General features: G+C 43.6%; 1 protein-coding gene across 1 annotated transcript in view; it reads right to left on the reverse strand.

Moving 5' to 3' along the window:
• Nucleotides 1–26,561, reverse strand: part of ERBB4 (erb-b2 receptor tyrosine kinase 4) — a 337,006-nt gene that overhangs the window by 165,586 nt on the left and 144,859 nt on the right. The window contains exon 4 of the mRNA XM_014257738.2: nt 12,310–12,444. Coding sequence (XP_014113213.1) covers nt 12,310–12,444 — 135 coding nt within the window. The remainder of the gene's footprint in view (nt 1–12,309; nt 12,445–26,561) is intronic.

Here is a 26,561-nt window from a genome sequence, read left to right on the forward strand (position 1 = left end):
GTTTTGATTTTAAGAGAGATTGGCCACCAGAGGTAAAGGAATAAATGGAAAGTCAAGAAGAGCATGTCAGCAGCACCGAACGGGCTCGGGCTGGTGGATTCATATCTGTTGCTGACAGCTCTGAGCTGATAGGGAGCTCACTGTAACATTACTGCAGCTGCTACAGAAAAATGTCTTCAGGCCACAGTAATGACTACAGAAAGGGACCTGAGGGGGGTAATGAAGACACTGGTTATTTTTCTCTGTCTGGAACAGACAGCACTGGTAAGGCTGTGTGACTCGATGCATTAATTGGGGGTTTAGTCATCCACACAAAATAAAAACCTTCACATATGACATAGTCTAAAACTACACTGATTAAGCAATTAGGAGCTATTAATTATCACTGCTTATAGCTGTTAGCACAGAGCGATGTAAGTGAATTCCCCCCACTGTGATGGTGAATTAGTTCCAATCAGCATCAAATGCCTTCTGCACATGCACACAGGGATGCTGAGCAAATGGGGAGACACAGCCAGAAGGCTAAAAGGATAGGTCAAGTCATACCTGCTGCTTGGCAGGCTCATCAAGAACAACAAAGCCTCAGGAATCCTTCTGTTGTAATCATTATTGTTAAAAAAATCATCCCTAGGTAACTGCCCCTCCTCCCACAGAGGAGCAGGGGAGAGCAGCCCGGTCCCTGTTAACGGGGCTCTGCTCTGGGGTCAGGATGAAACACATCCCTTCCAGAGGCCATCCCCAAAGCACACAGATCACAGCCCCAGGCCCCTTCAAAATGCTGGAGTAGCTTTTATTCTCTCTTTCCTCTGTGGGGAAGGAGGGTGCTGTTCCAGCACCTCTGTGTGAACTCTCACCCAGGGTGTCCACGTTAGGCGTCTTGTTGTCGCCTTTGCTTCTTGTGATGAAGGCTCTCTCCTCTTGGGTCAGCAAGCCAAGAAACAGTCTGGGGGCTGCTCTCTGGAAGGGGAGAGCACAGAGCTGGCAGGCATCCCTCCCCAGGACAGCTCTCCTGACACGGGGAGCTCTTCTGACCCAAAGGGAGAGAGCTGGGCACAGCACACAACCATTTGTGGGCTCATGCCCTGCAGCTCAGTGGCCGTGATCACTGGAAAGCCATGGATCAGAGAGCCCCTAGCACTATTTCTGTATTTAACTTAATGTATTTACCTCAGAACTTCAACAGATAAAATAGAAAAGACACCAACTAAGACCAGCCTGGGGCAGTTTCCATTGGGAGGTGAGAGTCAGGACGTACAGATTTGAATGCCTTGATGCAAAATAGGAAACTGAACCCTGCTCCCCCACACCCTGAAGAACTCCTGAGCTGATAATGTGGAGAAAAAGGGGAGAAAAGTCTGGCTTACTGAGGAAATTTGAGTGTGAGCAGAAGACAGGTCTGTAAGAGGAAGGCACTGCAGATTCCAGCAGACAGAGACCACAGAAAGCCAACATCTTCTATGCCTTTATATTCACCTCAGCATTTCCCCCTGCATGGGGGTGTCTGGAAGCACCTACATTTCCCCTCTTAGCAGCAGTGACTGCGATGCCCAGCACTGACACCTGCATCCTTCCCTAGCAGAGATCAGAGCCCAGGCTCTCAGACCTGGCACTTCTCCGGTGTGACAGCACAGGAAATCCAAACCCACAAACAAGCCAACAGCAGGGGAGCATGTGGGCATCAGTGGCAGTGCCTGGAATAAACCTGGAGCCAGGTCTGTGTCTGTAAGAGCAGCAGCACTTACTGGCTGATGCACAGCTCGGCTGAGAGCGGAAGGATGCAGATATAAGTTGCTTTTTTGGGGGGAACAGGATGTGCAGCGCTGAGAGAAAAATTCCTGCACCATTAGATGAGATTTTCAAAGGAAGCTCTCAACAAACTCAAACACACAGCTCAGAGTGCTCTTGTGTGGGTTTAATAGCAGCTCCTCAAACAGGTCAAGTCAGTCAATACCACATAAGTCAAAGCAGTGTCCTGTTGTATGTTCCTGTAATGCAGCCAAAGCACTAATAAAGTTCAAACAGAGGCACATACAGTTTTCGTTTTTTAAACAAAGTAAAAACCTCAAAGAAAGGAAATCAGAACTTGAAATTGAGCTTGTCTTTCAAAATTAATTTAAAATTTCATTCATAAAATTTATTCTTTCCTGTTCACATGTAGTGTTTCTAGAGCCTGGCAGAGTGTATTTAGAACCTCTAATGTTTTAATCAACTTCTGACTCAATTATACAGAAATACTAGAAAGGAATTTTTCATTCCCATGAAATCCGGAGTCCAGTTTTAGGCTAGTTTTTAAAGTTTGGATAAACCTCTTAATCTGCTTACCCTAAACTTATTTCTGGCTATTTGAAACAAAACTGATTATTACAGAACAATACTTGGACCAAAGAAGCCCTTTCTCTGTTGGAAAACGATGGTTGGACATATACTCTGATATTCAGATTTAGTGTTTGCGATACACAAAAGTTTAATGAAAATAATCATACATATTACAAACTGCAACTTCCTGGGCAATCTTCAGTTATCAGAGATCTGCTAGGAGGTGATGCTTTGGCCATGATGGGACTGTCATGTAGGTGTAATACTCCAGGAGGTGTGAAGGGACCAGAAAGACCCTGAAGCTGCCTTGGGATTGAGCAGACCTATGGCCAGAGCCCTTTAGCCAGGCTGTCCACAGGACAGCAACTCTTGTGACAGTTCTGATGGTTTCTGCCAGAACAAACAGACCTAAGAAAATCCTTAAAAAACACAGATGTGATAGCAACAAAGGCTTGGGGTGGTTTTGATGAAGGGAGCAGAACAGTGTGTTGAGAGAAGCCCCTTGGCAGCATCCCTGTGAGGCACCAACCAAACCCATCTGAGCAGGGGGCTGGGACATGCAGGGTGGGAGACACACAGCAGCTCCCAGATCCTGCAGACACTACTCAGCAGCTGACTTTATACTCTTTCTTTCCTCCTTTTCCTAAGCAGCTCACTGGAGGCAGGTCATGAGAACAGCTGAAGCTTGCTGTGAGAGACCAATCCCACCCACCCACTCACTACAAATCTGGCAATCACCATGCAATTAGGCAATTTTAAATATTGGGGGTCGTTTCCTCAAGGAACACCGGTGCTTGTGATAAACAAGCAGCTTGTAATGGAGAGGAATGCTTTCATTCAGCCTGAAAGTCTCTCCCTTTTGCAGTACACTGCTTAAACACCAACCTGCTCACAAACAGGTGCTGTGCAGTAACACATTATACACACCCAGGTTGCCATTAACAGATAAGCATTTGCCAACAGTTGCTACACACCACTGTGTGGAGCCCTACTTCAATTCTGTAACTGCAGAAGCACTGTCATATTTTCTACATTAGCATGGTCACCTCTGCCACTGGGTGAGTGACTTTCACCCTGCAAGTGCTAAAAGAAGGGAGGAAGATATTCAGTGAAACTGGTCAGCAGTTTGGCAGGGATGGAGTTGGTTCTGAAGCTGTGCATTTTTTTGTATATATTTTTGCAAAATATATTTCTCAGTGCCAAGAGATGCCCATGCCTGAGATTCTTCAGAAACTGTTAATCCTGGTTTTCTTTGTGCCCTCCTCTCTGTGCCCATGACTTCTAGAAACCCCCATGTCTGTAGCAGTTACTTTGCTGGGCTCTGACAGCATAAGGAGTTGTGTCCCTCACAGCATTATTTTTTTCTATTTTGTGTTCATTACTTATTTTTTATTCACTAACTCAACTGTGAGAGGCATCGTATTTCCATTAGATGCCACGTCCGCTTGCCTTTCAAATCTCTTTCAAGGGCAGTCACCAATTGACAAATCCCTTCTGAAAATGCTGGCTGAAGGTATTTACTAGAAAGCTAAACTGATTCCCTTTATTTAAAACACACTGCTCTGGGTTGAGGAAAAAAACATTACAGGCAACTTCAAGCAGTTCAGCTTGCCATTCTAACGCAAATCGAGTTCATTGTAACCACTCGATTTAATGTATTCCTCCATCTTCAGATATATCTGCTTGGCAAAAACTGTTCTTTAAAATCAAATTTTTCTGTTACTACATTTGCCTTTCAATCCCAGGTAAATAAATAAATTCTGTCTGGACTAGAGATTCCTTAATGGAAGGAAAAGCAGCCTCCATGTAGAGGAAAGAAGAAAAGGCAGGTGTGGGACTTTCTGTCTATTTGATATAAATTTTCTTTCCAACTGAGATGTCCATGAAACCAGAACTGCTGCTGAAGTGCAGTGCTTGAAGCCCATGAAGCGTGTGCCACATGGAAGGAGCTTTCACAAAACAGTTGAGGTGTTTGGAGCTTTTTTTGGAAAAGAACAGCTTCTCCTCCTGGCTTTGCCATGGTGATGCTGGCGGCAGGGAACGTGTTCTGTATCCAGACCACCTGTCTGCTGAGGCCCTGTTTGCTGGTCTCCAAACATACATTTAAAATGTTAATTGAACTCCAAGTAATAACCTCAATGAAAGGCTATAATTTAACAAACTCCACAGTAACAAATGTCTTGAGGGTATACTTTCTGCAATGCCATTTTCTCCGTAGGTAGTTTCCAATTTAGATGTACACCAAAAATGATACACTAGCTATTCTGAAAGGTGGCTTTAAGCATGGATTAGTCACTTCCCTCTTTTCTTTTCACCAGCATACATAAATATATTGCTGTTACTCTGGCCTTCTGCAGAGCAAAATCCTCGTGCTTGGAAAAACCACAAAATACCTTGCAGGAATAACTGGACAAAATGTGGTTTTTTCATTGTGTCCTGGTACTGAGGGCTGGGGGGTTGGTTTGCAAATACTCATTATTTACACGTAATTGTCTCCTGTTAAAGAAGCATCCACTGGTCTGAAGGAAAGCTTTCCCTGTACTTTTATTTTCACTGCATTAGCCTCTCCTCAATCCTTACTAACCAATGGCTTTTTTACACCTGAGGGAAAGGACTCCACCCTTTTCCTGCTCTGATCCAAGTCTGATCCAAGACTCCAAATTTCACCAGTGTGGCTGTGAAAGGCAGCAGGACTGCTCCTGTGCAGAAGTCTGTTTTGGGTGGCTCAGTTGAAGACACTGGTGTGGACAGGAACAGCATTTTATACAGTTTAGGCACAGCACACCTGAGAACTGGTGTAAGGTTAGGGCTTTTGGGAGAGATTTCAAGGATCTGACAAACCCCTATTCTTCATAGCTATCACATAATTACTTCAGAGTTAAACACCCAATGGTCTGACCTGAGTATAAATTTCCAGGTAAGCGGCTTTGTGTAAAAACAACTCTTTTCTAATATTGCCAGCACTGGTACAAAAGCTGAGTTACTGTGCTCGGTGAAGAATTACAGGGTCACTACTGAACATTAAATCAAGGGGCTGCCCACCCATCAGGCCCCATTCTGTAGCTGCAATAAATGGCTGTGCACAAATTCACCCACATCCCTTGCCAGCAACTCCAAACAGAGACTCTTAATACCCATGGGAGAATATAAAGCTTATCACTTATACAAGATTCCATGCAAATATCAGCTCATGCTTCTTGTGAAACACACTACAAGAATATAATACTTCTGCTGAAAAGAATGTACATATATCCACATGGCTGATTTTCTCCTATGACAATTTTTTAAAAAATGTAAGGAGCTTCTGGCCTTAAACTAGTTTGACAGAAAGACATTTCTGCTAAACTCAGTTTCTACCAGGTTGTTACAATTTCTGTAATATTTTAAAGAAGAGTATTTTAGAAACCCTATTACTGCTTTTGCTAGCAGGTGGAAAACTGGCAGTAGAACAAATGGCCCAGCAAATGCTCATTTATGGGGGCTAGTGGGGTAGGTTAACCTGAAAAAGCAGCTCACAAAGACAGTGTGGCAGAAGAAATTAAGAAAGGAAAAAAAAATAAAAATAAAAAATAAGAATTATAGAGCCAGCACTTACTCCCATCAACCAAATACAGGGGTAAGTTTGTCAAACTGAGCTGTAATGCTTCCAAAGACACCTGATCCTTGGTAAGGTCACTGACAGCTTGGATTACCAGGAGTACAGAGGGCTGACTTCATAAACAGCTACGCAGCTGGGAAGTCCATTTTTTGTACCTTTAATTAAAATGCAAAGCACTGGCTAAATGGTAAACATTTAATTAGATTTGTCTCTATGTTTCAATATTAATAAAACATATGAAAAATGCATTAAGACCCAGCTAATTGGAGAGTCTCCAAAAGTAGCTGTAAATGAGCAATTATAATACAATTGGGGTGTTGTTCCTCAGGGATTCCCAGGACTGACACTTCTTAATATTCCAGACAAAGGTTTAGAAATTATTAAAATATCCCAGGCAATAAAGTGTACAGATGACAGGAAGAATGAAATCCCAGCAAATTACAGTGAGGAGCAGCCAGTGTCAGAGAGTGAGCCAGGCTGGAGGGTAAGCTGGAGTCACTCACACCAAATGACTTTTATAGAGCCAAACATAAGATTGCATATTTCAGAACAGAACACACAGGCTGTATTTGCTGGGGGTGAAAAAGGGAGTCTCTAAACCACTCAGATATCAGAACTGCCTGAACACCAAATTCCTCACACAAAGCTGAAAGACAAAGGGTATAATTTTTACTTCTATTGGTTATATCAGGAACAAAATGCCACGCACGCTTTGGCTTCCGCCTTCTAAAAGCAAGCTGAAAAATACACAGTTCACATTGATGGGCAATGAAAATTACTCTGGGGCTGGAGAGAAATTCCTGCTTGTGAGAGATGGGAGAGCCCTACCTGTCCAGCTTTTGGAAGAAGGTCAGGAGGTGAGCTGATGACATGGTACACAGAAAAAAAAGCTGGCTAGAAGAGCTCTTTGAGCCAGCCAGAGAAAGTAGAAGATGAAACATCTATGATTTACAATTGTACTCAGATTCAAGGCAGCTGGTTTTATTCCTTTTAATACTGAAAAGTAACCAACTTCTGGAGGGACAGCTGCACTTCTGCAGAACTCCAGAGCAGTGCCAGGAGAGTGCACAGAGCACCAGAGCCCACAGCCACTGGGACCTCAAAGCCAGGTTAGCAGATAAGGTGCTGTGCTGAGCTCCACACCAGGCAAGCTGATGATATCCCAGGCTTTTACATAGATGAAATAGAGCTAATGATATTTCAAGGCTCTTTTGGCCCTTGAAAAAAATCTATGAATCAACAAGCAAAAAAGAGCCAAGTTTTGGAAGAGCCGAGTTTTCAAGCTGTGTTTCTCTGGAGTAGACCATGGGATTTATGGAGTCACAGGTACACCATGGGATTTATTGAGTCACAGGTACACCATGGGATTTATTGAGTCACAGGTACACCATGGGATTTATTGAGCCACAGGCACACTCCTGAAGACCAAGTCTCTTCTCCCTGTAACTCTACAGCAGTGCTTCTGCACAGCTCAGAACTGGGGTGTTCTCACACCACAGGCTGCAATTAGATTCAAATCAATGACAGAGGAGTGCCACGCTGTGAAGAGCAAGGAACTGAAGTTGTTCTGCCTGAAAAAGTACCTTGCCAAAAATTCCAGCTTTATTCACAGCTGACAGGCACTCAGTTGAAAAGCTAGATTGGTAAAGGGAATTTTTTTCCAGAGATCTTACTGCACTTCAGAGTCTGAGAAGAATCTTCAGGAAGATACTTTAAAATGGATTTAATTTTCACAGAGTTTATTTTGCACAACTCTGGGCACATGCCAACACACAATCCAGCATTTATTTTTTTTTTAATAACTCCTTGAAAAGCAACTTAATTTTTTTTTTAATTTGAAAATGGAGAGTGATTTTTGCATCCATTACCCAGTCACCAGCTGTATCATGAACATGCATCCATAGTTTCAGTATTTCTAAGAGTGTTACTGACTGATTTGAACATATGCTATTGGCTATGGAAGTGACCTCAATGAAACACTTCAAACTCCACAAGTCTTTCTGTGAAACAAAAGCTCCAAGTAAAGTTCCTTTGAAAACTCCAATTTAATACTATGGTCTTTGACAAATCCTGTAAAAAAGCTCACCTGACAAAATGTGAGTCTTGCCCAGTTCCTGCTAACAACAAAACTGAGGAGAACATTGAAAACACAGATGAAAGCAGCCAGGTTTTCACTAGACTCTCCCAAAAGCTGCTCAGGGAGCTCTACTAATCTTGTGGTCTTTTAGGCAAGAAGCCTAATTCTTTTTCCCTGCTTTATTTCTTGCACTGTTGCTGAGAGCTGCACCCTGGGTTTCTACCTCCAGCTCCTCAGTTAAGGGGCTGAACCCAAAAAGTGGATGTGCTAACAGGTGGCTCTTGCAAAGCAAGGCTTGCAGCTTGCTCGGCCAATGCTTGAATTCATCGCTGATTTTTGGAAGGAGGGAAAATAGATTTTCAGTGTTGCAGAAACAATTTCAGTAATGTAAACCTAAAGGGGAAGTTCTGTTCCTTGGAGAGTTAAGTGCTTTTGAGATTCCCACTGCAAGGTGCTCAGCTTAAAACCCCAGGCTGGCAGCACAGAATTCGGGTAAACAGAAGAGAAGGCTGCTTTCAAGTTACAACTAATTCCAAAAGCTTCAGCTACAAGATAACAGTGTGGGAAGGTGGTGCAAGCAGTAAATATTTCAGTGGTTTTGTGAGTCAAAATGCCAGGCACAGAGGCTGTGTCCTGGGAGAGCTGAAGCACGTGTGGTCCCTGGTGCAGGGTTTGTTTATCTGAGCACTGAGCCAGCAGCCACCTCCTCTGTGCATCTGAACGGTGACACCGTGTCACTCAGAGGCCTCCAACACCAGCTTTTCTGCATGCATTTGATCAGAACTTGAAGAAAAAAGGAGAAGCAGCACTCAGGATTCACATATCTGCAGTATTTCTGTCAGTGTTTAAGACACCATGGCCTTTTCAACTGGCTCCTTAGCACTGATGTGACAATGAACGCCTGTGAAGAAGGGAATCAGAGGAGCTTTATTCCCACAGTTCATTGGCCATATTCTCTTCTGTCTAGCACTGATGTGAATGAAGGAGATTGCCAGAATTGGCAGATCCCAGCTATGAAATGGGCACAGAGGCAGGGGACTGATTTTCCTTCGGAGCGTCGTTTCACTCCTCCCTTTTGTCTTCCTCTGCTGATTGCACTGGAACAGCAAGGGAGGGTTCAAGTGAAATTATCCCTGAAGTCAGACCACTGTCAGCTTTTCCAGCTGGCTGGGGAAGGGAACAGCATGGGCACCTGCAGTGTCAGGTCCCTGCCAAGGCTGTGCCCTAAGCTCCCACCCATGTTGGTGCCCAGGTGTGACACTGCATGCACATCAACCTGCTGCAGTCCCTCTGGCCATGGCCAAAGCCCAGCAAGCATGAGGGTCTTCTCTGAGGCTGGGCACTTGATCTTTTGGACGTGTAGACACCTCTGGGGAGGCTTTATGCCCCCTACTGATGGTTGTAAACAACGCCAGTGATGGCAAAGCACCAAAATGTGTTTGGTGCTGCTCCTGCTGGAACGATGACGTACCAGATCCTGACACTCATGGCAGGTCACAGCCTCTGTCCCTGGATGCTTTCTCTGCCAGGGACCACTCCTGATGTGCTCAGTGGAACAGCCCTCACAATTCCTGGGGCATAAGTTACCCTCCAGTCTGCCAGTCACGGCTAAACGTGGCACGAGTTGCTGCTAGCCAGGTCTTACAGGATCTTCCACAGGCTTCCCTGAATTACTGCTAGATGGACTTTGCTGAGCTTCACACAGCAGCTTTGGCTGGTTCACATTCCCTCCTACAAAGGTTTATAGATAAACAGTAAAACCCAGTAGTCCTTTAGAAAATATTCTGACTTTGGGATTTTCTCAGTAATGCCAAGCAGCACATACTTCTGTAGTTCCAGTGGATTTAGCTAAGGTTTCCATTGGCTAGGAGACACCTGAGATTTAAACAGTAGATACATACACATGCTGGATCCAGAAATGCATGAGTCACAGTCTGTGCAGGAAAGAACTTTGTAATTCACTGAGCATCATTTGCAGCAGTGGAGAAAAGCAAGGCTGTGCACAGCAAACACTCACTCCCTAGCAGTTTGTGAAAAGTGACATGTGAGCCAAACTTGAGAAGCATAGTCCTCATTTAATGACATTCTACACCGATTTCCAGGGTTAAAATTCAATGTTCATTTCTCCAGGTCCTATGTGTGTGCACAGGACATGCATGCACCCACGTGCAGACAGGTATTTAATTACAGGCTATTTTAAATGGTGATTTCTGTACCTGAGTTCTTTGTTACCCAAAGCCTTTGGACCTTTTTAAGCATTTGGTGGCTTTTTGTATGACGTGGTTTATATTTTGTGAAGACAGAAATGGTTTGGATTAGCTTATTTAATCAAATTTTACTGGACTCATTAATTGTACTGAGATGGGATCGATTTTCTCAGGAGATACTTATGTTTATCAAGTTAAATACAGTCCAGTTGTGCACTGCTTCATCCAAGTAAGGAAAAATAGAGTAAAATTTGGGTGGCTATCTTAATGAAGCTGCCTTGGTACATAGCTCTCAATCATTGAAATAATGCTGTTTATCTTATTTATCAAGCACAAATGGCAAAACACAATTTGTTTCTTCCCTATGTTTCAAAACAACTCAAAAGAAATAAAAAAAAACCTTTTGAAGAAAACTGGACTTGGCTACATACATTTTTTCATCTGATTGTGTGTGGGCACTAATATTTGCCATCTTTTCTTTCAGGATGTGATTCTAAAAGTACTCAGAATGGATCTTCTTCCTGTTCTGGAGCCACCAGGAAACTTCTGGCACCTCAAAAAGATAGTATTGATGTTGGCTGCTTTTTTAAAAGAGCAGGAGCATTTGTCTTGAAGAACTGGGAAAGGTTAAAAGAAAACCCAATAACAGAACAAAACAAAGTAAGAACCAAGTCTTTTTCTCAAAGCAATAAAGGGTACAGGCATTCCCTCACCTTCAAAGGTTTCATTGGTTCTGCCTAGAACTGATCATCAGCAGTGATGAGGGTTTTTAAGATGCAAATAAGAGAGCTGGCTGCATTACAACTATGTCAGGTTTCCAGCCAGAAGGCAGAAGTGATGAGGCTCAGCTCTGGAGCTGGGATGTGGAGGAGCAGTGCAGCTTGGCAGGCTCCTGGAGGAAGCCTTATCTCAAGTGCCTGTGCTCTGGTAGTAAGGGGAGCAGATGAAATATGCAAAAGCAAGTCAGCCTTCTATAAAATCTATTACACCACAAAGCACCTGGTTAAAAACAAGTTACTGCTTAGAAATTATGGGGATTCATCGAATGGTCTCTACCCAGAGTATTGACATTTTATTTTTATTTTTGTTTTCTGAGTTCCCAATGTACAAGAGAAGAAATGTTTCTTGGCTGTAGTGGAAGCTAGAGAGGCAATCAGTCATTTATCCATGCTCGAGGGACACCTTCAGATATGGAAAGCAATCCAGAATGTCCCCATATCCGGAATGCTCAGAACAATACGTCTGCTGTGGTGCCACCTTTGACACCTGATATCAACTTCTTCCCAGCCTGTCTCTGAATTTCAATGTTGGTACATCCTGAGGGTACTGTTTAATAGTACAGCATTCATTCTGAATGCAGTTTACTCCATTATGGAATATTTTGCTTAAACACTCTGTATCCCTGTCACCATCATTCACTACAATTCATTATTGCTGCAAGAATCGTAAGAATGATTCACTAAAGGCAAATAATTCTTGGGAAGGGGAAATGGAGAAACTCTAGATATTTCAGGTTTGGAATGGAAAGCATTAAAATAAAGAAAACATAGTAAAAAGAATGATTAGTTATACTGTGAAGAACACTCCATCCTCTGCAAATTCTCTCTCTCTCTTCAGCGATATACACACAAGACAATAGGATAACTATTTCTTTGAGGTTCACTTCTCATCTAAAGTCAAAATATCCATGAGCTTTTACCATAATTACTCCAGCAGCTAATTATGATGCCATAGACAGACCATTGTGACTCAAGGACCAGCCTGAGCAGCAGGAACAAATGCAAAGCAAACAGGAACGTCTGCGCTTCCACAGCACCACAGTGGCTTTAGCAATAAAGAAGAAGAAGAAAATGCAAAAGAGGGAAAGCAGATGGGAGAAAATTCAGAAAATCTATGATGTTCACAAATACCCTCTACAGACACTGTTTTTGAGAGCTGGCTAAGTGCTCCTCCAAGTAGAAAACAAACTTAGAAAAAAAATGCAGGGAACAATGAAAGGAAAATTTACCAATATAATTCTCCGTAACAGAGGATCAGGGGAAACTTGTGGCCATATTTATCCTGTTTCATGCTGAGGAGATGACAAGGCTGTGAATAAAAGCAGTACTTACATCCTGAGCTGCCATTTGTTGGAACCAGAGTGAAGTTGGAGGCCCAGGGGTTACGCACGATGTCTTGCCAATGAATGGTGTCTGCGAAGCAGAGGAATTTGTTCTGGCCAACGTACACCCCTCCATTCAGTATCTCTGTGCAGAAGAACAAGAGAACAATGGACTTGTAAGAGTTCAGACAGCTGATTAGATCTATTGCTAAATGTGCATTGGAGAGAGGGCATGAAATTTAAATGCAAAAAAAAAATTCTCACTGTAATCTGATTTAATAATCTGAAAACTGGAGGACAAGCAGCTCACAGTATTTGTAAACAGGAACCCTTTATTCACATGCAGAAGAAACCTGATGAAGACTGACACACAGTTGTTTACCTTTTGTTCCAGAGTGACAATGTATGGAACACTTCTGTATTTTGTGGGTAAAATAACCTTCAGCAGTTAAATGACTTTAAAGACACAATCAATCAATCAATCAATCAATCACATTATACTGCATTTCATTAATTTGCAGAAATGCTTAAAACTTATAATAAAGAACTGTGATGTGATGGGCCCACAGGACATGAGAAGGGGCCAGTCAGCACCAGGTCTGGAGAAGATGTTCTGCTATAGCCTGTGCTGCTGTAACACCATCTTCCAAAACACCCAAATACTTCACAGCAATGATCCAGACCTCAAACACTATGACCCAAAACTCCTATGGACATGCCTTGCTGGAAGCTTTGTGTTAAAGTGAGATGATTTTTAAACAGGGAAAAGTTTTGGGGTTCTTCTTAGGTTGTGGGGCTTTTGTGTGTTTTGTTGGGTTTTCTTTTTATTTTCATATTTATAGCAGTTTTTTTTAAAAAAAAAAACCAACTCTATTGCCCTGCCTGTAGAGACTTGATATATCAAATCTCAACATGAAAATGATCTTTCAGTTGTTGATGGTAGCACCAGGGTTTCCTCTAGAGCAAAAACTTATTTTTTTTACCCCTTAAACCCTTGTTCAAATTCATAATTCCTCTACTTAACCTGTCTCTTTTATTTCCAAAGCAGGAGACAGCGCACATGACTTTCATGAAAGTTAACAGGAACAATGAGTCCAAAACCTTCAGTGTCAGAGCTTCAAGCCTCAGCAGAGAAATGCTGAAGGTTAGATCCTAATGGCACCTTGGAATGACAAGAAGTGGTGCTGTGGATCCAGGAGTGCCACACTTCTCACAGAGACATGCAGAGTAACTCCTGACTATGGCAGGAGCAATGATTAAAGCAGTCTGATAATCCTCATCTGCCAGGAAAACTTCAAAAGCTGTAGTGGGAATGCAAACATTTACACACACCAAGGAAGGAATTACTGTGCTTTATTTCTTTTTTAAATTTCAGGGTTTACAGGCCACAGCATGTAAATGAGGCAGCCCCCAATCAAGGGATGTATTTAATAAAGGATCATCTGTAAATACATCTCCCCACCATATAAATCAGTATTACTATTTCTTAGAAACCTCTGGTTTAAAAGCTTGGCTTTTCATTGAAAAGGGGCTTATAAATATAAACAATGATAATAATCTGATACAGAGAAGCAGTCCAGATTAGAGATATAGCAATGATCTGTCTGTATAATATTCTTATGATCACAGAAAAAAAAAACCCTATACAGATTCTGTTAAAAATTTTCCTCTGGGGAGAAAGGGGGGGCTTAGAAGAACACTTGAAATTGTGATTAATGATGATTTCTCTGTGTTGTCCCAGCTACACTGGATTACCTAATCCATTATGGCCCAGATTTTGATTAAAAATAACATAAAAACAATGAAAAAACTGTAAAATCTGCATTTACAGTTTCTTAAACACACACATACAATTCTACATAGTTCCTGTATCAGCTGGCACACTGAACTGGCATCATTTCTGGCTTTCAAGAGTTTCCACCTAGCCAAGTTTTTTTCCTGCTAGGAACTTTGACACATTCTTGTAAAGCAGGATCTCTGTAAAGCAGGAAAGTAATTCTAATAGTTTCAATTTGTGGAGAAAGGCTTGTTTTCAGCATAAAGGTAACCAGGAAGTGTACCATATGCTATACCTCAGGGAAGCCAACACTTTCTACGGTGAATTACTAAAACCACAAAAAATGCTCTGACTTGCCTCATCACTGAATAGCAAGTGCTGTTTCTGCTGCTTTTTCCCAAAAACAGGATACAGAGCCTCCATTTTCCCTGCACTGCACCATTTTTCACCAGAGACAGAATTAAGGTTTCTAGGTCAGTGATGCGCTGAGGTGCAAACAAACACGAGTAATAACAAAGGTGAGCTCTTGTGGATATAAAGCAACACCGAGTTCAAAGTTTAGTACAATCTTTAGAGCACTTGTATTTGACTCTTTGTGCTCTCTGGGAGCCAGACTCATTTCCACTCCACCTTCCCAAAACAATCTGCTATCCTACTTTTCTTTACACCGAATCCTTGGTGTGTGTAAATCAGCACAGACGCATTGGCTTCACTAACTCAAACTCCAAATGCATTTTGCACTTCTTTGCCCTCTCTTAGCAAGAACAATGCCTGGGAAGAGCTAATAAACCCTGTTACATGTTAAGCAAATGAAGCACAACTGTAATCAATATACAATAGAGCTGCTGTATAATGAACTCATCATCATAAAGTCATCATCTCATTTTAATTTACAGCCCTGAAAGTGAGAGATAAAGTTAAACAATGAACAGGAGCAGAAAGGCAGGATCTCTGCCTGTGCAGGCAAGCCAGAGGTGGAAGCCAGGCAAAAAGGTTTCTTCTCCTGTGTACAACATCTGAGGTGCCTCTTTGCTCAACTCCTTCCAAGGCTGGAGCAGAAGACAGAATGCCAAATCCCTGAGTGAATTTTGTGAACAAAGCCAGCTCCTGCCAGAGAAACCCAAAACCAGACTGCTCAGAGCGAAACATATTTTAAATACCCTTTGGGGGTGAGTATTTTTGTCTTCTGAAACAATTTTTTGGGACATTGGGAAACTGTTACTCCAAATATGACCCTGCTAGCAGCTAGTGCTACCCTTGGGCTTCCACCCTGCTCAGGGACATCAAGGAACAAAAGGGGATTTCTAAGCACAAGACCCACTAGGTTTCACTGGGAAAATTGTTCCTAGAGGTGACAGACAACTTTGGACATCTTTCTGCAAGGTGTAACACTTCAGGGTACCACAATCTCCTGGTTTGCAAAAGGAGCAAAGGAGTAGCACCAAGGGCTTTTGCCACTTGATTCTCAAGTGAATGGCAAATCTTATCATCTCCCTTATTAGAACTACTCTACTGGCTTAAAAGCAGTATAACTCTGCAAACAAAGTTAGACAAAAATAAATCAGCATGTGTCCTTGCCACTGAATTCTGTCATTTTTCTTATTACCCTCAAATGATTGTGGGGAACTTATACCTGCATGTTATTAAAATTCTCTTAAAGGGTTATTTACTCAGGAAGTGAAATCAGAAATGTATTATCTGTTGTTATAGCAGCTATTTTCTTGCTTTCATTAGCCTAATGAAACATTCCCACAGACTTTGGTAACCTACCATACAATAAATACTAGCAGGAGAAATGGAAACGTCCAGGTCTCTGGCAAACGAGGAACACAGACAGGTACATCACACATAGTTCATACTTAGTCTGCCAAATTCAAAAAGGGACTCAGAGTTTGATTGGAGTCACGAATAACACATTATCAGCCTCCAGAAGCATACAATAATTGCAAAGGGACACTGGCTCTGCAAGGGTGGTGTCTGCTTTACACCAGAGAGGGAAACCACTTTTCTTCTTCCATCTGTTAAAAGGGCATTTTATTGAGCTGACTTTTTTTTTTGTGTACAGTATAACTCCTCATGGTCTGCTATCCAATTTCTAATGTGGGTTAAATTGGCAATCCATATTCTCATTCTGTAATGTATCCTGGAGTGAAAGTTACTCATGTATGTTTATATGCAGTGGGGGTTGTAAACATCTATTTAGCTCTAGAATCTGTTTCTAAAATTGTTACAAAAATGGTTATAGAATGGCTATTGCTATTCCAGGTTGCAAATGAAAAGCTGTTCTCTGGTGCTACAAAACCAGTTGGCACAAGGAACTGGATGATGGCATGGTGAGAGGGAAAAGAACGGGACCTGAAGTGGGCAGGGAAAGGGGAGGGAGTTAATTAGGAAAAACTGTGGGGCATATCCACTCTAACCAGTCCAAAAGAAAACCAGAATATATCTTACACCATCAAGCTGACTGGATATGAAGGAAGCAGCTGTCTTTTACACCCCAGCATCCACAGATATATCCTGCATGTATGTATTATATAACACCTGTTGATGACACCTGAATTTCCAAGGTCAGCCTCACTCGAGCTGAAGCACCTTTGCAGGTTGACAGGGCTGCATCTTTACCATAAGCACCCCAGTGATGAGGATCTCTTCTCCTATTTCACCCAAGATGCTGAATGCATCATCTGAAAACAGCTCAAGTCTGGAAATTTCATGCCAAACCAAGTCTTTTGATCCCTCAGCATAGCTCATTGCTGATGACCCACTAGGAAAGCACTTCAGGTCCATCATTAATAAGTTCTGTCTTAAAGGGTAATGAGAACTGGGTGCTTTAGGAGACAATAGCTCATCCATCATCAATCAAGATCTGAAGTTTTTATACAGATGATTTAAGAAGAGCTGGACTGTGCAAAATTGAAATGTCACATTTGTATTGGGAGATGGGGGGCGTTTAGTAATGAAAATGAGAGTTTTAACCTTCTCCATTTCAGCTCAATGACCATACTCAAAAGCTCATGGATGTGGAATCTGTGTACCAGCTAGAAGCCCCAGACAGCCTTCGATCTCAATTATACAATTTCAAGTACAGTTTATTTGGGTCATTAGCTGGAAGTCAGTTTCAAGGCTTGACGGTAACAGCAAGATATTCTTTATTTCTATCAAAAGCAATCAGTGTTATGTGCAGCCTGTGGGTTTGTACTTCCAACTGCTCAATAACTAAGAACACTGGGTTGCAGAACCTGAGAATAAATCTTCTAATCCTAGACACCTGTTTTGCTGCTTAAATAAAAATGGATCATTTGATTGCCTTTCACTGAGTTGGATGGGGTACCCTTCTCACCACAGAGTTGTGTGAAGACAGGCTCACAGGGTTCTTGCCACCATTTAGCTGCTTCATTAGAGGACAACAACTCTTTTTTAGCCATCCCCCCAAAGGGAATATCTGTTTCATGAACAGGTTCATCCAGAGAAGACATTTGTACTTGGATTATTCCTCTGTCCGTGAGTGCCTTGAATTCTTCCTTTTCATGGCCTTATTAAAATAAGACAGCAAATAATTTACCTGATTAACTCTGCAAAAGGAAAAAAACACTGCAAAATATCCAGCCCTTTGGGATAAACACCCCAGAGTTACAAGGTGTGTTCCATGATTACGTTTTTCTTTGGGAAGTGCCCGTACATGTGTGCAAGTCTATGTCAGGCTGCTGGACTTCACCATTTCAGCCTGCACAAGATGCATCAGACACGTGGCCCCAAAGGGTTCCATGCATGGAGAAAGTGACCCAAAATACTACAGAAAAGAGTAGCAACAGCTGAATCCAAAGAGTAACACAAAACCCCTGCACCCATCCAAAAGGGCAGAAAACACTTGGGTGTGAACTCGGTTTAAGATGTGGTTCTGCTCATCAGAAACAGTCCTGTTGTAAAGTGTAATTGGTTTTCTTTACCCACTAAACTTGGCTTGTGCTAGAGGAAATGGTCCCTAATCCTGCTAGATTCACTGATCTTAGTGGTTTCTCCCTTTAAGCCATTTTCCAGTGACCACAGCAGCTTCTGCCTGCTTGGATCCCGATTCCCTGAAGTAGCCAGGCCCAGGTTTACACTTAAATCATTCCCTTCCCCTCCCCTCTGGAGGAGGCTTTTTGCTCTGTAATAATTACTCTGCTTTGACGAGGGAGATGCAAATCAAGGTTATTTTTGTTAACCACACCCCTGCCATCAGCATTAGATGTCCTTGATGTTAAATAACCAGGCAGAACATAGCACTATTTGACCAGCCCCAGCTCTGCCATTCCCTTTGTGGATGGTAACTGCAGGAGCAGCACTACCTGTTTACAGCTTTACCCACCTCATTCTTTTCCCATCATGAGCTTTTCAAAAGCTGTTTGACCCTGTTGACTTTTCAGGTGAGGAGCTTTCCTGTAATATATTGGCTCTGTTACAGGGATATTAATTTGCAGGATGAGATGCTAATTGCCTCACTTTGTCCAGGCAAATTCTGAACTTGGTGTTAGAAGCCAAGTGCCTTGAGTTACTGTTTACTCAATATAATTCATGGGGTTGACAGGTAGATTAACAGATATAAACCTTATAACTGGAACAATCCAAGGGGCTTCCTGGGGGTTGCTCCAAGTCAGGGAAAGAGGCAGAACAAGCCTAAAGAAGTGGTGACTGGGAAGGGGGAATATCTAATTGCAGTCAGCCTTTACCTAAAGGTAGACTAGAGGGGAACACAGACTCTTCTTAGGGACAAGAGGCAACAGGCACCAGCTGAAACATGGGAAACACTGATTAGAATTCAGAAAAGTATTGTTCCCAGCTAGAGTGTGGTTAGGCACAGGAGCAGACTGATCAGAGAACTGGTGCTATCTCCATCTCTAGAGATTCTAATAAACAATGAACAACCTGATTCTTGTCTGAAGTTACCTTGCTCTTAGCAGAAGATTGGACTAGATGACCTTTGGATATTCTTCCAACACAAATTATTATGTCCTTCTACAGTTATTAATCATCTACTACCGCAGTACTCACAACACTCCATTAGCAATTCATTCTCTCAATTTTTATGAAGGCATACTTAATTTTAAACTTTTACCTACTGGTAAGCATTTGGTGATACAAAGCACCCACCTGGAAGATGGAATATATTATAAGCACATCACGTGCATGTATAAATAAATGCTCCAGTATTTAAAATACAGAACCATTGTCACTGTCCCCCATTTCATAATCAGGGGACATGTGGACTAAGATGAATGAAAAAACTGCTGCCCTTCAATCTTCTGATTTTTTGGTTAGCAAAAAGAAAATTGCATTCATTTAAGTCACTGGGGTGAATCAGTGATGAGTTTCAAATTACTATCCAGAGAGAGAGCGACACATCGCTGGCTCACCCTGGAAGACACTCTCATACTCAGTAAGAGCAGCAATATTCCAACAGCCAGGAATAAGCACTCATTTCATTCACAGCATCCATGATTTCATCCTCAGGTATCCCAGCCCTCCCTGATGGGGATACCTGTGTCCCAGTTACAGGAGCACATTCATGAAGAGGTGAGCTGGTTCTGCAGGGTACTGGTGTGTGCTTCTTCAGCATCCTCTGATGACACACCACTCCTGGGCAGTGTTTACCTTCCAGCTCTTCCAAAAAACACACCTCTGAGTATGGGTTTCAGCCAGGACACCCAGCTGTGGACATCCGAGTATTCAAACATCATTAAAACCTTCTGAACCCAAACCAAATTGCCTTTCCTCTGCTGTGTCCACAAAAAGAACAGAAGAGGCGATGATGTGCTGTGCACTGGGTGCACCAACAGGGCAAAGTCTCCTTGGTATCCAGCAGGCTCCAGAAAGCCTGGAGGCTCTGACAGATACCCCAGTACTGGAATTTATTTCTGTTGTCTGGCTATCTTTAACAGTGAGCATCATATAGGACATAAATTGGTGTAATGACCCAAAGCAGCTGTATCAGCGCTTGCCTTGCCTTTGTCTTTCACAACCCTTGTTTTCTGCGTCAGGCACCCTCCAAATTCGTTCAGTGAAGGCTGAACAGACCTCAGTGTCACTTTGTGTGCCCTCTTGAAATGCTACCTGTGCCTTACAGCATCACACTGATCAGCTGACACACAACCAAACCACCTTTCCTGACTCACCACAGCTGTTTTGCACTCATTTTTCCTCACAGTTTCTCCAGAGCTTTTGGAGAACATGCTGCCATTGGAATGTTTCTCCAGGTGAGTGGCTCCTGCTACTGAGGGGTAGCATGTTTACATGCCAGCCCTACAACAACTCCTAGCACCTCCAGGGCATTTCCACCAGCTGCAGATTCCTCCACAAACTCTTCAGTGAGCCACCAGTCCAGGTGTGCAGGGGGTAAGACTGCAGATTGCATTCTCCATCCTCCTTCACCTCTGCCTGCTCAGAGTTCTGGTGTAAGACACAGGAACCTAAACCTTACAGTTTTATCAAAACACTTAATATTTTGATCAAATGATCACGTAATGTTTCATGCATGCTGGTGGCAGCTCTCAGTCTATCCCTTCTGTCAGCTAAGGTAAGTAACTGTGAGACTGCCATGTCCCTTTTCTCCTGGAATCAGCTCTCTCTACAAGAGTAAATGCTGCATGGCAATTTGTCTGGCATTGCTGCTGCATCCAGGCCAGATTTCTACGTGGAAATCAAGCAGCAGTAGGAACAGAAACCTCAGCAAGGCCAGGGGCATCTGAATGCAGCAGGGCTTCCCTACAGCACCCCCAAGAGCTCCAGCTCTGGCATTATCTGGTGGTGTATTTTCCAGCTCTTTTCATACAGCCCCTGACAAATCAAGCAGGCTGCTTTCTATCCCAAGCACATCTGGCACTCAGGCCTTAAACTTGGCAAAGAGACTGATGGCCTTCTGTCTTGGAGTGCAAGTGCCTCAAGTACATCCTGATTGGCATCAACAAGCAGAAATTCCTTCTCTCTTTGAAAAAAAAAAAAAATAGTCAAGATCTGGATGTAGTGGTACTTTCCTCCGTTTTCTGAAAAGCTGTAAAAAATTACTGGCTCCATAGAGCCCTTCTCTTTCAAAACTATCATAATGTGGCTTGGAATAATCCTGGAAGGGTGCCCAGACCCACGTCCAGCTGCATCCTGAATTTCAGTACAAGTATTTGCATACAGGCTAGTAATTGGCATGCAGCTGGTTTTATGCCAGCTCCAGCAATTGCATAACCCAACTAATCTTTTCTCTGGGCTCGAAAGAGGAGTCTGTGTCTGCTGAGCTTAAAATTTCTGGATGGGATCTGTTCAAGTATGCTTTCACATTTCTATGCCACACTGTTAACCTTTCCTGAGATACAGTGCTGACTCTTCAAATAGGAATTTTAATTGAAATTTGTCTGAGGCAGGAGGTGCCTCTGCCTTTCAGTGGCTCTCCTGTGCTGAAACTGGGTGAATGACATGAAAATCCTCCTCCTGCACAGAGGACTGTGGAAGGACTCTTCCTTGGCTCCTACAATCTGCAAGACCTTGGATTGTACTTGCCCTCCCAGTGCTGTGGCTGGGAACAGCCAGATAACAGAAAGAAGGCCTGTGAAGTGAAGAACATGTGTGTTAATCACAGTAATCAGTAAGGCCTTCTTTGTAAGTTCATAGGTTTGAGAAGGTCTGAGCCCCTACTATGGCAACTCCCATTTTTTCCCCTTTAATTGCCATAATTGCTAAGAGGTCTCTGTCAGTCCTGCTTCTTGCTTTTGAATGCACATTTCAATCAGGTTTCAGATCTGATGGGGTGTCAGGGAGCCTGTCTATGCAGCTGAGCCCAGCCCTTGTGGTAACACAGATAACATGTTCCTGCTAACAGTTCTCTGTCCCCAAAACTCCCACACTTTCTGTGATGGTCATATTTGACCACACCCTTTTGACCTTATTATGGCCATTTCTGTGCATCTGTCATTAGGTAATAGTGAAACAGTGGAAACCACTAAAATGTGGCTGTTATGGAAAAGAAATCCAGAATTCAGTCTAATTTTCTTTACTCTATGTCTTGGTTTTGCTCAGCCTGGTTTTTGGTAGTGGTGGGGCCACTGACGTGGCTTCTGTGAGAAGCTGCTGGAAGTTTCCACCATGTCCAGAAGAGCCAGTCCCTGAGGGCTCTGAAGATGGATTTGCTGCTGGCCAAAATTGGGCCAGTGAGAAAGGCTGGTAACATATTTAAGAAAAAAATCAAAACAAAGTGGGGGACAGATTTTTCTTTCAGTCAGAGAAGAGGAGGAGGTGAGAACATGTGAGGGGAAACAACATGGCAACACCAAGGTCATTGCAGAAGGAGGGGCAGGAGATGCTCCAGGTGCCAGAGCTGAGGTTCCTCTGTAGGCTGCAGTGAGACCATGGTGAAGCAGCTGTGCCCTGCAGCCCATGGGGATCCATGGGGGATGCAGAGATCCATGCCCAGCCCATGGGGATCCATGGGGGATGGATGCAGAGATTCATGCCCAGCCCATGGGATCCATGGGGGATGCAGAGATCCATGCCCAGCCCATGGGGATCCATGGGGGATGCAGAGATCCATGCCCAGCCCATGGGGATCCATGGGGGATGCAGAGATTCATGCCCAGCCCATGGGATCCATGGGGGATGCAGAGATCCACCCACAGCCCATGGGGATCCATGGGGGATGCAGAGACCCACCCACAGCCCATGGGGATCCATGGGGGATGCAGAGATCCACCCACAGCCCATGGGGATCCATGGGGGATGCAGAGATCCATGCCCAGCCCATGGGAGGTGCCCACACCAGGGCAGGTGGATGCCTGGAGGAGGCTGTGATCCATGGAAGACCCGATGGAGGGAGGGCCCTGCTTCCAGGCTGGAGCAGCCTGTCCTTGGAGGGCTGCACCCTGTGGAAGAGTGACCCACGGCACAGCAGTTTGGGGAGGACTGTCTGCCCGTGGGAGGGACTCACATTGCAGCAGGACTGGGACAGCTGCTGCTCCTGACAGTGGATCCATGCTGGAGAAGTTCACGGAGAGCTGTCTCCTGTGGGAAGGACCCCATGGTCTCACAGGGGAAGGATTTCTCTCCCAGAGCAGCAGAAGAAAACCTCAGGTGACAAACTGACCAAAATCCTCACTCCCTGTCTCCCTGCACTGTTGGTGGGAAGGAGGTAGGCAATGGGAGGGAAAAGGTGTTTTAAGGGCTTATTTTACTTTTCATTATCCTCCTCTGATTTTGCTAGCAATAAATTCACTTTGCAACTTTAATTTGAGCCTGTTCTGCCCTTGAAGTCTTTCCTCCCGGTCTTTATGTCAAATCATGATCCCTTTGTTAATTTTCATTTTTTCTCTCCTCTGCCCACCTGTGTCAGGGGAGGGTGAGTGAGCAGCTTTCATGGGTGCCTGGCATTGGGAAGGTGTCAAACCATGACAAACTATTAACCTTGAACCAGACATTCAGGTGGGGCAAATAAGCACAAGTGAATTCATGCCAAAATAAGCACTTTGGATACAGGGAGTTAAAGCAATGGGTGACAAAGTGCTAAGCAGAAGAGATAGTTCAGCATGAGTTCATTCACTGTTTTAAGACCACCATCACTCTCCTCAAGTGTTCCCTAGTTGTTCTGGCTGCTCTTAAATAGGAGCAGCTCATCCTCCACCAATCCTAATTTTAACAACATCACCTTCCATTCTGGCTTTTTTAAAGTTAACAATGAAAACCCTCTTCTTTCTTTCCTTCCATCAATACTTTGATGGTTACAAACATTCTCCCAAGACACCCCTTTCTTCTCCCAGCACAGGAATTGCAGTGAACCCAAACTGCTCTCAGTGATGCTGCAGTAGGTCAGGAGAGATGCTGTGGCTTGTTGTGACATGGAAGTAAAACTGCAGTGAGATCTATGTCGTCACTAACAGGACATCCTCAGCTCTCAGCAGTGCCATTTTCTGACCCATTCCCACTCTGTATCCAGGAGGGTGGGTTGTCTTCCTGGTCATGTTTGATAGCATAATATATATTCTCCCTGGCAAAAGGGTCGGTTTGCTTCCAGTGTTTTACTGCAGTTAAACCAGCCCAAACAGTCTCTCTCTGCAGGCAGCAAATGTGTGGTTTGTCCTTGTCTACACTCCTGCTAAACTGCAGCTGGCACTGATTGATGGTGTTTGTTTCAGTGAGATCATTTTTAATAATGTAGACAACAGGAGGGAAGATCAAGTGCCCTGACCCACCAGTTCTGCTGTACTAACTGCTATCCTTAGCAATAAGAACAAGTCTTGGTCATTTTTTTGCTGAAGGCCTTCCCAAATAGGGGAAGACAAGAGAGGGGGAGCAGACAAACAGCCCCTGGGGTATGAGCAGAGTTGCTCAGGGGAAACCAAAGCAATTCCTCTCCCAGCCTCAGGGCTCAGCTAAGTCAGGTTCATGTCTGAATCTCTTCCCCTGCAATGCCCAAAGTTACCTTTGTGACTTCTCTGACCACAGCCTTTAAGATCAAAAATCATAAACAAATAATTCTACAACAAATAATTCCTGAATGATAATTTCATTCTCAGTCCAAGGAGCACAATGCCCAGAACTTAAAAAAATATTGGTAAATGGATGGGAATGTTTGTCCAATCCAGAGTAAGGGGGGATGGTGTTCTTCAAATTATTGTAACTCTTTATTTGTTTTTAATAACCTGTCTCTTGAGCTTCAGGTGTCCTTGTTCAAATTGCATAGGCAGCGTAAGGCTGCAGAAGTTATAAACCTTGCTATGCCTGGTCTTCAAAGGCTACAAAACATCTGTTGGCTGGCAAGAGCAATTAATTAGCAAAATTGAAAAGACGGCTCATTTTACAAAGGCTTGGATGAGGCAGAGGAGGGGGAGGTGACTCCAGGAAAGTGAAGCCTAGTGAAGGCCTGTAAGCTGTGTGCCTCTGGGCAAATTCCCAAGGCTGAAATCTCAAGGAATTTAATGCTTCTTAATTCCACAGGATCTTTAATTACAGCCAAGAGAAGGCAATGAGATGTGATATCAATGTTTAAATGAAAATAAAGATAATAAAAAGCCTGTCAAATTTACCAGCCAGTCTCCCAGACAAAGTCCCACACACGCTGAGCACCTGGGTGGGTGAGCAGAGAAAATATCCAATTACATGAACATAGCGACAGGAGAGGAAAATAAAAAGCTCCCAAACCACCCTCCCCACTCCTTCCTAGAGGCTGCCTCCTCATTTTGTCTGAGTGCTCTCTGGAAATGACGGCACTGCTAAATGTGCATTTTGGGAAGAGCTCATACTCTCACATGAATTGGACCAACATCCACCTAAAAACCATCCTGGTAATTATGGAATTAATTACAAGTTTGGGTGTTTGTCAGACACTTTTTTTGGAAAGCAAAGCTGACCCTTTTAACCCTTCTAGCTAAATATCCCTCAGTGGTTCAACAAAACTCCCACTGGGCCACTGCACAAGGTGCATGTGTGTTGCCAGCTCTGGTCTGCAGTTTTTAAGTGTGTGGTTATCTTTCACCCAAAAGCTGCCAGGTACTTCTCAGGGGATTGCTGAGGAGTTTTTTGCAAACAACAAGCAATTTTCCTCCTCTGTTCTTCCCTAGTTTGGAGAAGAACACTTTCTTTGGTGTGGGGCCCAGTGCTCAGGCCTAGAACAGCTCACAGCCAAAGCAAGGCCCCAGCTGGGAGCATCATCTCCCACTGTATCCATCTGTCCTGTGAATTTGCCGTGTGTGAAACTTCTCTGGTTCACCAGGGAAGAAGAATTGGGTGACAGCAAGAATTTGGATAAGCAAGCTCAGCTCAGGCTTTTGCCCCTGCCCAAGCCCTTCCACCGTCAGGAGTGTCGGCTCACCCCAAGCTGGCTCCAGCCTTGCCCTCAGCATAAGGCCAGCAAAGGAGAAAATGTCCTCGTCTGCATGCCAGCACTTGGCACGAGAGGGACAAAGTGCCCTTGGCTCCAGCAGCCACGCTGAGATCTCTGGATTCACACTTCTACCAGTCTGGGATGCAACACAGCGTCCCCGGGCAGCGTGGCCAGGACACACTGGACCCTGCCAGGGGTGCTGACACCTCTCTTGCAGCTGCTCCTCTGCATCTGCTCCTCAGTTAGGGAAGAGGTGCTTTAAGTCCAAGCAAGTTTGAAGCTGAGCTTTGAGTTTAGCTGTCTAACTGTGACACAGAGATGATAGCTGGTCAAGCAGAGGAGTGCGAGCCCCACCCACCAGCTGCATCTCCCCAGAACAGCAGTGCCAGGCAGGCCACGGCAGCACCCTCAGTGTAAATTAAAATGAAACCTGCCAGATGCATATGAGGGACTCAGAGGGATCTAAAGAAACCTCAGTTAAGGAAAAAAAGCCTATAAAGATACTCGCTCTTTTACAATAAGAGAGAACAAGAATATGGCCACACATCAAATACACAGGAGAACAACCTTATGATAATAAACAACCACCTATAATTAAAAATTAAGGATTTTTTTCTTTGGTGATTTTGATTTCTTTTCAGAAATAATTAAC

The sequence above is a fragment of the Pseudopodoces humilis genome, chromosome 8 (assembly GCF_049639895.1).
Source record: "Pseudopodoces humilis isolate 2021_Gansu_Grassland_sample_001 chromosome 8, ASM4963989v1, whole genome shotgun sequence".
Classification (NCBI taxonomy): Eukaryota; Metazoa; Chordata; class Aves; order Passeriformes; family Paridae; genus Pseudopodoces; species Pseudopodoces humilis.